This window comes from Triturus cristatus, chromosome 5_1 (genome assembly GCF_964204655.1).
Source record: "Triturus cristatus chromosome 5_1, aTriCri1.1, whole genome shotgun sequence".
NCBI lineage: Eukaryota > Metazoa > Chordata > Amphibia > Caudata > Salamandridae > Triturus > Triturus cristatus.
In genome coordinates, this window is record NC_140587.1 from 140,265,231 (window position 1) to 140,277,930 (window position 12,700).

At 41.6% G+C, this 12,700-nt stretch overlaps 1 protein-coding gene across 28 annotated transcripts in view; it reads left to right on the top strand.

Annotated features, from left to right (window-relative positions):
- Positions 1–12,700, top strand: part of SCRIB (scribble planar cell polarity protein) — a 792,600-nt gene that overhangs the window by 271,862 nt on the left and 508,038 nt on the right. For all 28 annotated transcript variants that reach the window (XM_085604619.1, XM_085604607.1, XM_085604621.1 and 25 more), the window contains exons 7-9: positions 8,686–8,760; positions 9,172–9,316; positions 10,932–11,050. In XM_085604619.1, coding sequence (XP_085460745.1) covers positions 8,686–8,760; positions 9,172–9,316; positions 10,932–11,050 — 339 coding nt within the window. The remainder of the gene's footprint in view (positions 1–8,685; positions 8,761–9,171; positions 9,317–10,931; positions 11,051–12,700) is intronic.

Consider the following 12,700-nt stretch of genomic DNA (forward strand, 5'->3'; position numbering starts at 1 on the left):
TAGGGTAACATTGACGGGTATCACTTGAAAAATTCTTCTAAGTGTGGAGTTTCTAAACTTTAAAATATTCACCTAAAATCAACCGAGTACCGAAAACGAAAATACTCACCTGCTATCAGGAGAGATCCCAGAGCTGGATCTCGGTGCCCAGCACTGACCCTGAAAAGTAATTACAACCATACTTACCGCTAACTCAATTTTCTTCCATAGGAAACCATTGACTGTTTTCTGTGAAATTTCTTGTGTCGATTTTTGCAAACTACAAATATTCTAAATCGTACCAACAGTGAAAACGTAATTACTTACCTGTTTTAGATAGAGGTCTCAGTACTGAGCGTAGGATCCCAGCACTGGATTACAAAAGTAACGAGAACAAACTTTACCCGTAACTTGAATTTTCTTCCATAGATAACCATTGACTGTTTTTCTATGAAATTTCTTCTAAGTGTCGATTTTGCAAACGTATAAATATTCCTTAAAAATCGCCTGTATAACTTAAACGCAGTTTCTCAACTGCTTACAGGTGGTACACTCGTGCTGGATCCAGGATCCAACACTGACCTAGAAAAAGTAACCATAACCCTACTTACCTGCTAAGTGAATTTCCTTCCATAGGATAACATTGGTAATTTGAACAGAAAAAGTTTCTAAGTGTCAACTTTTAAAATAGCAAAATATTGCTTAAGAATCACAACAGTAACTAAAACGTATTTACTCACCTGTTTCGAGGAACTGTCCCAGGACTCAATCTAGGATCCAGTCCTGGACTTAAAGTAATCCTGAAAGTAATCAATTGCATGTAACTTAAAATTCCCATTGAGCTCAATGTATTATTTTGTTTGAAATTGTGTTGCCTATAGCAACAAACTGTAACTATTATCTACTAAAGTCAATTGCATATTGCAAAGTGTTTAAAGCATCTCATTCTGAGAAAGTATATTTTAATACCTATTGTTGGTTCTAAAATAAAACAACCATATATTTTTATACAAACTATTGGCCTAGAGTTCAGTTCTTGAGTGTGTGAGGCCATTTTGCTGACTGAGTGTGTACAACAAATGCTTTACACTGTCCTCTGATACTGCCTTACTGCTCGACCAAGCTACCACTTTAGAGAGTAAGGTTATATCTAACTTTATCCTCTGCCAAACCTCTGGGGACTGTGGACTCTACTTCAAAAAATCAATGGGGGGGGGGGGGGGGGGAAAGAGAAGCAGTGATCCATTCAGCTTCCAATGGTTAGTACAAATATCAAAAGGGGGGGGAGAATGGACCACTTGTCCTGTGTACCAGGATCTCAGTTAACGTGGGAAGTCATCGTTAAAAACCCCTTATATACGTACACAAGCGATGGGCGGTATATGTTGATTCTCCGCCTTCGTGTACCGTAGTAGCATGATCATAGGGCTTCTTTTGTCAGTATGCTAACCTCCACATGGAGGAAGACCAACTGGTTCTGCAGTAGTGGCCAGAGATAAAAAAGAGGGCGTACACGTGCTCAAAAAATTGTGAAGTTGAAGGTAAAATTCCCAATATCAAATCTCGTGTCTTTTATTCTTGAAATTCATGACATGGGAAATTAAAAAGTTATCGTGCATGTAAAAACCTCGTTATTGGTTTAATGCACTGGTGATGGTCTAGTGATGGTCTACATGTTTCAGCCTCGTGTAGAATCTAGAGGCTTTCGTCAGGACCGAAGAGTTTAGGAGAGCACCTTTTGGCTCACCAAAGATTGTTATGGGGCGGGTGTTTTGTACTCACCGCCCTTGTGTTCAGGGATCAGATCTGTGGTATCTGTTCCTCTATTATAGTGAAGAAACCTTCCTTAAGGGTACTTGTCAGTTGTTGAGAACCTATTGCGGTTACTCGTACAGACTCGCTTGTTCTGACTCTGACGTTGATCCCTGGGATACCACAGATCTGATCCCTATTTGGGAACAGTATATATAGAGCCACTTTCCTACAAACATTCACTGTTTTATGTAGTTCCAACACAAATCATCCCTTAAAGCACAACCCAGGGCATTGCGAGTTGAAACCCCCTCCACAAGTCTGCAGTGAGGTTGGAATGTAATGGAGCAGATCCTAATCTCCAGGATTTCCTGGACATATTCTGCTGGAATCTATATCCAAGTATCAAATACAAAAATCTCCACCTGCAACAATATAGCATACAAGAGTTAGACTTGCACAATATCGACAAGTTAAACATTCTAAAGGGATCTTGGATCTACTATTTAACTCCACATCTGCTTACCTTGACGATCTTGTGCAGTTCGATATCATGAAGTGACTATTGTTGCATGTCAATATTTGAAAGTCGATATTGTGATACCATACCTTCTGCTGTTAATTTCTGATTGTTAACCCTCTCTCCTGGATTGTTTGTCTGTGTGACTTCCAGGAGATAGATTGGATCTAGAACACCTTTGGGCCCTTGCATGACACTGCTGCTTGCGGCATCCAGTGTAATCAGATGGTGTTGTGAAACTCCAGGAAGTTATGTACTAACTCTATTAATGGGCCGGTGGCGTTCGTTCCTTTTTTCACTGCCTCCAAAAGTGCAGGATCAGGAACCTCTGAGGTTTTTCCCTCCATATATATATATTTTTTTTTTTTCTAAGTTTTCATTGATTTTGTCCTTCAAACTCTTAGGTATGTCTTCTTCTAAGTCTTTGAGCTTCAAGTGCTCTGCTAGCTTCGGAAGGTGCAAAGAGTGCCTCTGGTGTGTGGGTTACTTTCACTGTTGCATACACCGGCACATTTCCCTTAGCCACTGACAAGAATTTTGGTGAAAGAAACTTCTCTCTTTGGCCGAAGGGGTGATAGAATTCATCCCACCCTCCGATCGTGGTTGTGGGTGTTAATCAAGATATGTCCTAAATTCAAAGAAAGGAGGGGACATAGAGCCGATCCTGGAACTCTGATTCCTCCTCAAGTTCTCAGAGAGCAATTGAAGATGATTATCTTCCTGTATATCCTGTTGGTACACCAGTTTCAGACCTACTTAGTACTGCAGGATTTGCAGGATTCTTATTCCTATGTACCAATCAGTAAGCCCTCAGCAAAGATATTATCTGTGGTTTTATAGTGAGAGACTTACATTTCCAATTTTCATTTATTTTATTCTTATTGTCTTCAGCTCCAACAGTATTCTAAGGTTTGTTGGTGGTAGTAGTTTACCAGCATCAGCAAGAAATTTGTGTCTACCCCTTCTTGGACGACTGGCTCCTGAAGGCAGACTTCTACAGGGCTTCCACAGTCTCTTTCTGTTATTGTTGATCTTTTGCGCTATATTGACTTCTCAGCAAATAAAGAGAAATTCAGCCTGCTGCAGATGCAGCACCTATAATTTATTGGGATGGCACTTGCCTCAGAGTGCTTGCTTCATGTACAGTAAAGGATGAGTATTTTTATTCAGTCATCGGCTGGCCACGGTCTTTGAGACTATCAGGCTTGATGTTCTCTTGTACCTTCATGGTTGCTCTTGCACGCTTTTTCATTAGCAGTTCCTTTAGTGGCTACTCGGGCAGAAACTGCACATTTTATTGGACAGAGTGACATTTAGTCTTCCCCTTGGTGGATGATTCCTTTCAGTCTCTACTTTTGGGGGAGGGGATCGTTTTCAGACTCGATGGATTCAAATCACCTTACTGAAGGATGCCTACTTGTAGGGATATAGAGCCTGTGTCCTTCATTTTCAGTTTTCCATGAACCTAGAGAGAATGCAAGGTCATGTCTGTCTGCTAGAATTAGGAGTTAAAGAATTGGTGCTGAAAGCGTTTCTGTCCCGTCTTGAAACATCTTCGTTCTGAAAGGTAGTACATGTGCCATGCACTATTTGAACAAAAGAGAGAGGGGTTAGATTCCATTCCCTTGCGCCAGGAAGGGTGCCATGGCACTGGGCCACAGACAGATGCACTGGTAAGTGAGCTGCTTCACCAGGAAGCTTCCAGATACATTCAACTAGGGACATAGCGGCCACCTTTGCTCTCATGAGAGGTGTACGCCAATATGTGTTCAGGAATAAAATGGGCATTAATCTTTATCTGACAATTAGTAAATACCACACTAGGGCTCATCCGCCTTTGTTTTGCAGACTTGAGTTGCGTATTCGATTTAGTGAACCATGTAAAATTGTGGCAGACACTAGCCGAAATGGGTGCCTCAGTTGACATTATAAGCCATCTTTCACAGCTGTACGCCTCATTAACAGCCTGCATACGCTTTGGTAAAAAATGGGGAATATACAGACCATTTCAGAGTGACAAAAGGCATGAGGCAGGGCTACGTCTTGGTCCAGTTCCATTTTCATTATACATTAACGGGGTCGACGCCATGTTCCAAAGTTTATATGCAGATGCACCCAAAATAGGTTAACGTCTCACCCCGATTTTATTATACACCGACGATACAGTCCTGTTCTCTAGGATAGCAAATGGCCTTCAGCTTTTAATCGATAATTTCGTATCTTTTATGGAGGGCAGAAGCCTAAAACTTAACTTAACCAAAACATACACCATGGTTTGTGGCAAGGGTAAGAATAAGGGAAAGACAAAAGCCAGAACAGGTAAAGACCTTCAGCTATTTGGGTATTTTATTATCACAGGATGGGCACCGGGTACCTCATCTAAAGACAGCCAACTTAAAATGTATTTGAGCTTAAGATGCAGTCTTTAGATTTGCAAGTCAAAGTGGGTTGAAACCCATTAGAGAAATGGTGAAATTGTATCAGAGCAAATGTCTTCTGGTTGCCTTATGTTGGGCACCAATATGGGGCATAATAAATGGCAGACAGATGCAGATTCTGGAGAATACCTTTTTGTGTAGGCTTTTAGCAGTCCCACTGTCTACCTCCGTCTATTTAACTCAAAACTCGATATTTTGCACATAGATCACGTTCATCTCAGTAGTGTAATCGAACGGCACAGTATCTGGAGCAAACCAGGCACAAAATTTACTAGAGAGATCATAAGGGACTGTTTTGAATTTGCCACTATGATCCAATCCCCTGGTTTCAGTACATAAATGGTTTATAAAAGGAACTGGAGGAAAATTGTAGAGTAAGGGCTTCCACCAGTATCTTGCAATTTAACATGATAGAACGAAGTGCCGTTTTTCTAGGGAAAAGGGAGGCCCACATAGAACTAAGTGAAATAACTAAGGCCACAGTGGAGAGTTATTGCAAGGGCCCGTTACAACAAGGGATAAAGTGTAATCTGATAAGTGTGATTAATAACCAGGATAGATTTTACTCGACCAGATTACGCTTCCAGCTACTTCATCACACTGTTGCATTTCCCAGATCTAAGGCATGGTTTCCAAATTTACTTATGTGTCCATGTGATGGAAAAAATAGGCAATGCACTTTGTTGTTCTGCAAATTTTACGAAGATATTATCCTAAGAGTTCTTCGACCCTCATTATTAACACAGGGTCTTGTTTACCATCAGGTGGCCTTTGATTTTTCCGAAAACTGTCAGATGTTTACACTTGTTATGTTATTGCAAACTATATTAGGTATACAATTAGGAGATAGCAATCACTGAGCCGCCTAGAAAGACTGTGTTATGAGGCAGATTAAGCAACGGCTTGGATTGTCATCTCTAAACAAAAGCACCATCCTGAATTGATTAGTGCATGAGGCTCTTCACAGTCTTAAAAGATTAATGGTTTATATGAAGTTTTCAGTTAGATTGCTTTATATTGATGGGCTTTTTTAATGGCTCGATTTTTGGATTTTGAGAGGTGTACCCATTCAAACAGTAGGAAATACCACCACTTGAACCTTGGTCCCCCTCATTCGCCAAACATTACTGTCTGGTTTCAGATGAGCTGGAGCAGTCCTAATTTAATATAGTGTTGCTGCGATCCTTCTTGTTGCAATTTATTATTGATCCTCAACCATGCTCTTCTGGTGCAGTTAGATGGTTTCCTATAGAGAACCTCAGGTATGAGTTAGAAGAACAAGTTAGCTTTGGGAAGGTTCTTTCTGACTAATATAGGCGCTTCTCCACATTCCTTACTACCTTCACACTTCGTTATTGTTTGGCACTGTCCTCTTCGTTTTTAGCCTCTGTGGGCACCTAAATAACCTTGGACGGGACAGAGGCACTGGTGCTTTTGCACAATTTACACTGGTAATATGTCATTTGGTCAAGTTGTGCCATCTGTGATTGGATGCCTTCTGGCTCCAGTGACTTTCAGTGGCTAAAAGGCTTTCTGGATGCCTTCTGGCACATGAGAAGGGGTTCATATAAGGAATCTGTGATGGCTGTTGTAGCCATCAGAAATACACTTACCAAAAGTTCTTTCTTTTCAAGCTTTTTTTTTTTGCACTTTCATCACGAAGAAAGAGAAAATCTTCTTAGATGTGCAGTTGTGAGCTTCTTATCGAAAATCCTTATAACTGGCCACTAATCCCCCCCTTAGTAATTGAGGCGGGTGTTCCCAGGACACAATATAGATCTTGTCTTTCAAAACGATTGCAGATAAGTTAATGCTCGCCCCCGTTACTACGCATTGTTAATCAAATAACTGAACTGCAGTCGTTGAAACCGATAAATAGGATATGCTTTGTACATGAAAGACCATAAGCTGTACTCTGAAAATGCTTTGGTAGTAGTAGGCTACACCTATTGTGCTGCTGCCCTAAACTGAACAAAGAGCGCCGGCGCCTTGTTCGCCCTTTATTTATCACAAACTGAGTAAGGACCTGTAGGGAGGCCTTGGCTTTGTGTTTCTCAGACCCACCGGCAAGAAATTTAGCAAGACTGGGGAAATATAGACACGCAATCAGGATTGCTATAAAGGAGGCATCACAAGGAGATGCTGCTACTGTGCCAGTCCTGACGTCCCTTTTTTCCCACTCCTGCAATTTGGGTCTTACAAAATGATGTAATTTGAGTCTTATCGCCCTATTTTTTAAATTATGTTTAAAGTAAACCTCGAGAATGTGCACTAATGAACTAAGGAAAGTAAGCTGCTCATAAGGTCAAAGGCATTGAAGGGCAGCCGTGGGGTGGGCAGGGGCCAGAGGTGAATTGGTTTTAAGCAATGGATTCATTTTTAACAGAAGTTTTTTTTTCCCACTGTAATGATTTTAATTAATCGAACAGTTAATAAATTCAATGTCAATTCAATGTAGTAGTTGGAGGGGGAAGGTAGGAAGTGGGCGCTGGTTTTGACTTCTTAGTTAGCCCATATCCATTGGCATCAACTTCCGAACAATTTCTTAGTGATGATGCAGCTGGTAGAGAATCAAAATCATGAGGAAAAACATCAAAAGAGTAAAAAGGTGTAAATGTATTTGCCTTCTGCCCGAAGGTGCAGGTAGATAGTATATGCAAGGAAAAAACAGGTGTTTAAAAGAGTCAAGGTCAGGGGAGGAAGAGGAAATAGAAATTGTCTACTGGAATTAGGAAGGAGCAACACAGCTGTGGAAGTCTGTCCTGCCCCAAAATATTTGTAGCATCAATATTTTGTTTTTATATATATTATCCTAGAACTGGTGCAAAAAAGGCCAAATAAGTCTTTGAAAATAGAAAGACAGGTGCTTTCTTTTTGGGCTGAAATATTGCAGTCCGCAAAATCCCAAAGCTCATGAGCCAAATTTTCGAGCAATTTCTAATAGGGAGGGGGGAGAGCACCAGTATTGTTTCCAGTAGTATCGTGACTGCCTGGACATGCTAGAACAGAACTAGCATTTGGCTGTTTTGAGTTGGTTTTCCAGATATTTAGAGAAAGGTGGTTTCTCAATTAAGTAAACTTTACCCACTCTTCGTTGTGGTTCGCAGGTAATCTGTATATTCTGGTGCTCTGCAAGTAAAGCATTTCCTGACTGCCTGCAGAGTAAAGGCCCTTCAGACGTTCCATCATTAATAAATGGATGTGTTTAAAGCATTAATTGCATCTGTAGGAGAACCAAATGGACGGTTGGCACTTAGTGTACTCCGTATTCTGAAGGACGTGAGGGATTCTTGCAGCCAGGTGTGTTTCAATAATGACTTAAGTTTTTTTGGCGATCTTTGTGACTATGCAGGAGTTTGAGGTGAGATCCTGACTGCCATTTAGATCCAATTATTCAAGTGGGTTAGAAGGTGATTATTTCTATAAGTCAGTTTATATGAGGGATAGTACGCCTTGGACCTGGCTTCTCATTGGGCAAGGAGCCGACTTATGATTCTGCTCTGAGTGCTGGCTTGTAACCAGTGCAGTTTATGGAATGGTGAGTCACTGGGCAGATTTCTCATATGGCCTGGCGAGGTAAGGTACTGATTTCATTTTGGGTCAGTGTATGCAATGGTGAGCAAGGAGACTGGCTGCTCATTGAGTCTCTATAAGGGGTGGTGATCCAAGGAGAGCCCACTTCTTGTCTGGTAAGTTTATGGGATGGTGATCCCAGTAGCTAGCATCTCATTAGATGCTTGTATGAAATGGTGAGCCAGTAGGGTCAGTCTTTGGAAGGTCTGGATTCTCATCTGGCCAAGGTTTAAGCCAATGGATTACTTGACATTTAGTCAGTGTATTGGATGGTAAGGGACTTTTTCCCCAAGGTATGCATGATTTTCGATTTTGGAGCAGCGACCAAGAGAAGTGTGTGTGTATAGTATTTTGTACTTTTCTAGATTATCTATTAGTGCCTGTTTATTCATGATGATCACCATTTGCTTTATTTCGGTACAGCCAGACACTTTAGGAGCGTTGCCAAACTTACGAGAGCTATGGCTGGACCGAAACCAACTCTCTGCACTTCCTCCAGTGAGTATTGTTCTTTCAACGATAATGGGTCTGTTATTATTTTACCATGAGGTGGTGCACAAAAAGTATTGGTTTCTATACTTGACTTTAACAGAGACATTTGCTTAAAGCATCACTGCCTCAAAACTTTGAAACCTTCAAATCAAATAGACAAAAAACTGAAGGATTTTATGGGGGTTATTGAGCAGAATCTAAATCTCCAGGTCAGTTAATGGTCTCACACTCACTCTGTTAGAGATAGTTGAGTATTTCGTGTTTTTAGAAATGAAGACTGTAAAGCCTGGCTGCTTTACTGCATATTTCTACTGCTAGACATTATTTTATGAGCAGAAAATGTCCTTCAGAGCAGCAGAACCTTAGTTTTCTCCTGAGCTGGGCGTCTTTCAATCCCTCTTTCTTCATCTTTTACAGGAACTTGGCAACCTCAGACGCCTGGTGTGTCTAGATGTGTCGGAGAACAAGCTGGAGCACCTGCCTGCCGAGATCAGTGGCCTCGTGGCTTTGACAGACTTGCTGCTCTCCCAGAATGTATTGGAAAGCATTCCCGATGGCATTGGTGAGGAAACCGTTATCCTTCGCTGAATTGTACCTACTTGTTCAACTGTGTTTGTGCTCGGCTCTGCACTTGCACTGCCTCTTCCTTATTTTACCACATGCTTGTAAACTACTTGTAACATGGTTTTGTTTTTTCTTCAGTCTGTACTGTGTCAAGTACTCTGGTGCCTTTATGGACTATCGGTATATCATGGTGTAATGGAGGTTGCGATTTTTAGGCAGTCTCTTTGAGCCTTCAGTGAAATATTCTCTGTAGGTCCCTCTTTGACTTATAATGCCTTGTTCGTCCTAGCTAGTGCTGTTTCAGTTGAAGACACATTTCTTTAAAGAACACTACATAACAGCACTACAAAACGCATTAAAAGTCCACCAACCAACCACCTCTCCTGTCACTCGTGGACTTTATGCGCGTCTTTGGCACTGTACAAAACTCTGCTGCCTTTTAGCTAGGTTTGTGCTAAGGAAATAGTGCATACATTCAGCGTACTCCATCCTAGAGTGCTCGAAAGCTTGGAGGCTGTACTGTCTGTTCATTCTGGTAGTTAAATCCCAGCAAGCCTTGCTCCATCCTGAAGTTGTTGGGGGTCATCATTTCTTGCTAAGCTTGCATCTTGCCTGACGGATTACACAAGACGCACCTCATTGCACAAGTGGGAGGTTTGCCTACTAGGCACACACCGTAGCGATAGGACACACGGCCACCGCCTGATTTCTCTACTTAAGTCTCCTGCTAGCCAAGTGCCTGATTACTTTAAAATTGAAATCATCTGGCCCCCCTATGTTTGCTGCCTGGGAGCAGTCCATGGTTACATGCGTTCAAGCAGTATCACCCTATACAGGGAAGACACAATGAGTTTACGCAAGTACCCCTTGCTGGGTGTTAACCTGATTGATTTCCAAACTGCTATGTAACACACTTGAGTCCCCTGGACGATCATGACTCCACTATAGACATATGCTGCCCAGTTCTGCATTGATTGCAAAATGTATCGTATGCTCCGCTCTGACCATTTGCCACCCGCTCTTTTATTTAATCCATTTGATGTGTAATTGAGAAATGACACATGTTCCCGGTTTCAGATTTCTTGTTTTTTGCACCTTTGCCTCGAATTAACAATCTTTATACTGCTGTGGGTTGGCTACGTTGATTCCACCTCAGGCGTTCCTACCTTTACAGCAATGTTTTTATAGGCTGCATTTAGCGCGTTCTACAGTAGATATTAGCTAACATTACATCACACACACTGCTGTTTAAATGCATGTCACTCTTGTACTTTGTATATTGATGTTGTCAATACTGGATATGATATCTAAATGAAAATGTGAAATAAACAGACTTAACCAAAAACAAAAGCCTACATCTTGCTTCTTTTTTTTTTTTTTTCCTTGCTATATGTGCAGGCAGGTTAAATCTGAAATTGTGTCCCAGCATGTACTGAAATCTCTAGATTGCTCTCTATGTGAACTGTAGTTCCCCAAAATACATTTTCACCTCTGCACTTAATGCTGCATGCGTTACATTATCCCAGCATGTCTGCTCTGCTTCTACACTGTGATTGGCTTACTTTAGCTGCTTTTTTTCTCCTTTCTAACAAAACTTTGTGTCTTCACTCCAGGTCAGTTGAAGCAGCTCTCAATATTGAAGGTTGATCAGAATCGCATTGGCCTTCTGACGGAATCCATCGGGGACTGCGACAACCTGACTGAGCTCATCCTCACAGAGAACCTGCTAACGGTGGGTGTGATTACTGCCCCGTTTATTGGTAGTCACTTGACCAACCTTGAAAGGATGGAAGATTCAGATGCCCATGATGGAATTCAAATTTGCCACCTGCAGATCACAGCACATGTCTTGTTACTTGCATCACGCAGCACACTTCCACGTACACCTGCAGTGCCAACATGGGAGCCTGCTATGAGGATCACAGTGGATATTCAATGATTCAGTAGGCACCCTCACTTGAGCTACAAGTAAAAAAAAAAAAAGATGCAATCCTGCATGCAAAATTAACAGCCACTGACCATCCATCTGGCCAAAGCCTAGTGAGATCTATTAGCCATCATTCTTCCTCATTGGGGCTCAGAGGTCAGGGACTCTTAAGGGAAAATACCCTGTCAAATAAATGCAGATTGTGTCTAGTTAAAGAGGTGACTTTGCCATTCCTGATAAATACTTAATCGAATTAACATCTGGGTGATGAATAACTAAGTTTACAGTTGTATAAGTGTCTAACTCCAAACTTCATATATTCACAAGGATCAGGGCCTTTACCGGACATGTGGATCACCTACAGTCAACGTTTGCTGTGGTCTGCAGGTCATGAGTCTGAATCTAAGCAAGGCAGCTCGGTCTGCTATCCTGCTGAACTGTTTGTTTGGAGAATGATCTCGAGTGACTTGCATATGCTTACTTCCTACTTGGAGTGGTGCTGTAGGGGGAAAAATAATGGACTTGAATGTGGCTCTGAGCAGTTGCCAGTAGCTAAGACTTTTTCACGGACTCCACCCATTGCCTTTGGTCTTTTGAACAAAGGTTTCATTCATCATATTTCTGGGTGAGCTTTGCCTGAGGCCATCTGCATCACCAAGTTGTCAGTCTTCTCAAGATTTCAAGGCTTACAAAGCTAGGCCCATCTCGAAATCCAAGCTGAAACTGAGGCGAGAATGGTGATGTGTTGTGGTGAAAGACTGTGCTTTGTAGTTTGCAGTGATAACAGAGTGAGTCTGAGATTGCTGTCACATTGAATTTTGGGGTTCCTGAAGTCTTTTCTTCTGGTTCAGGGGCAGTTATTGTCACTGGCCAGTATCCTTAGTGGATGCCTTGCTTTGCCACTGATGTCACAAGACCACGATTATGCATTCTACGTGGAAGGTCAAGTTACTCTTTTGGACTCTTGATTGCCGTGGCCTGGTGACCTACCCAAGCTTTAGTCCAGGATGTAGTCATTACACACAAAAAAATACTGATTTGTCGGCATGCTGGTGTTATATTTTTGAAAAATAATTCAACTTCTGTTAACAGGTAACTACAAATTGAAATTACAGCTATGATACATAGATAAAATAAAGCTGCACACACTGCCTTTGCATGAGACTTAACCCAAATGCTGTCATTTTAAGTCCTAAAGTAGGGGCAGGATCACAAGGAATGGATCTCTGGGTTTACTATCATCCTCTGATCTGTTAGAGACATTCCACAGGTCAGGTGACAAAAAGATACATGAGAGCTTGGCACTGATTTTTCAAGCCATGCAGTCAACGTGTAGCAGCACCCAGGCCTTTCATAGGCAGTTATTCTACTGTGTCAGTGTAGGTGCCAATGGACTGTAAAGAGCAAATCTTCAGGTGAGGTCTTGTCTGAACAGATACTGTTTACATTGTGTCC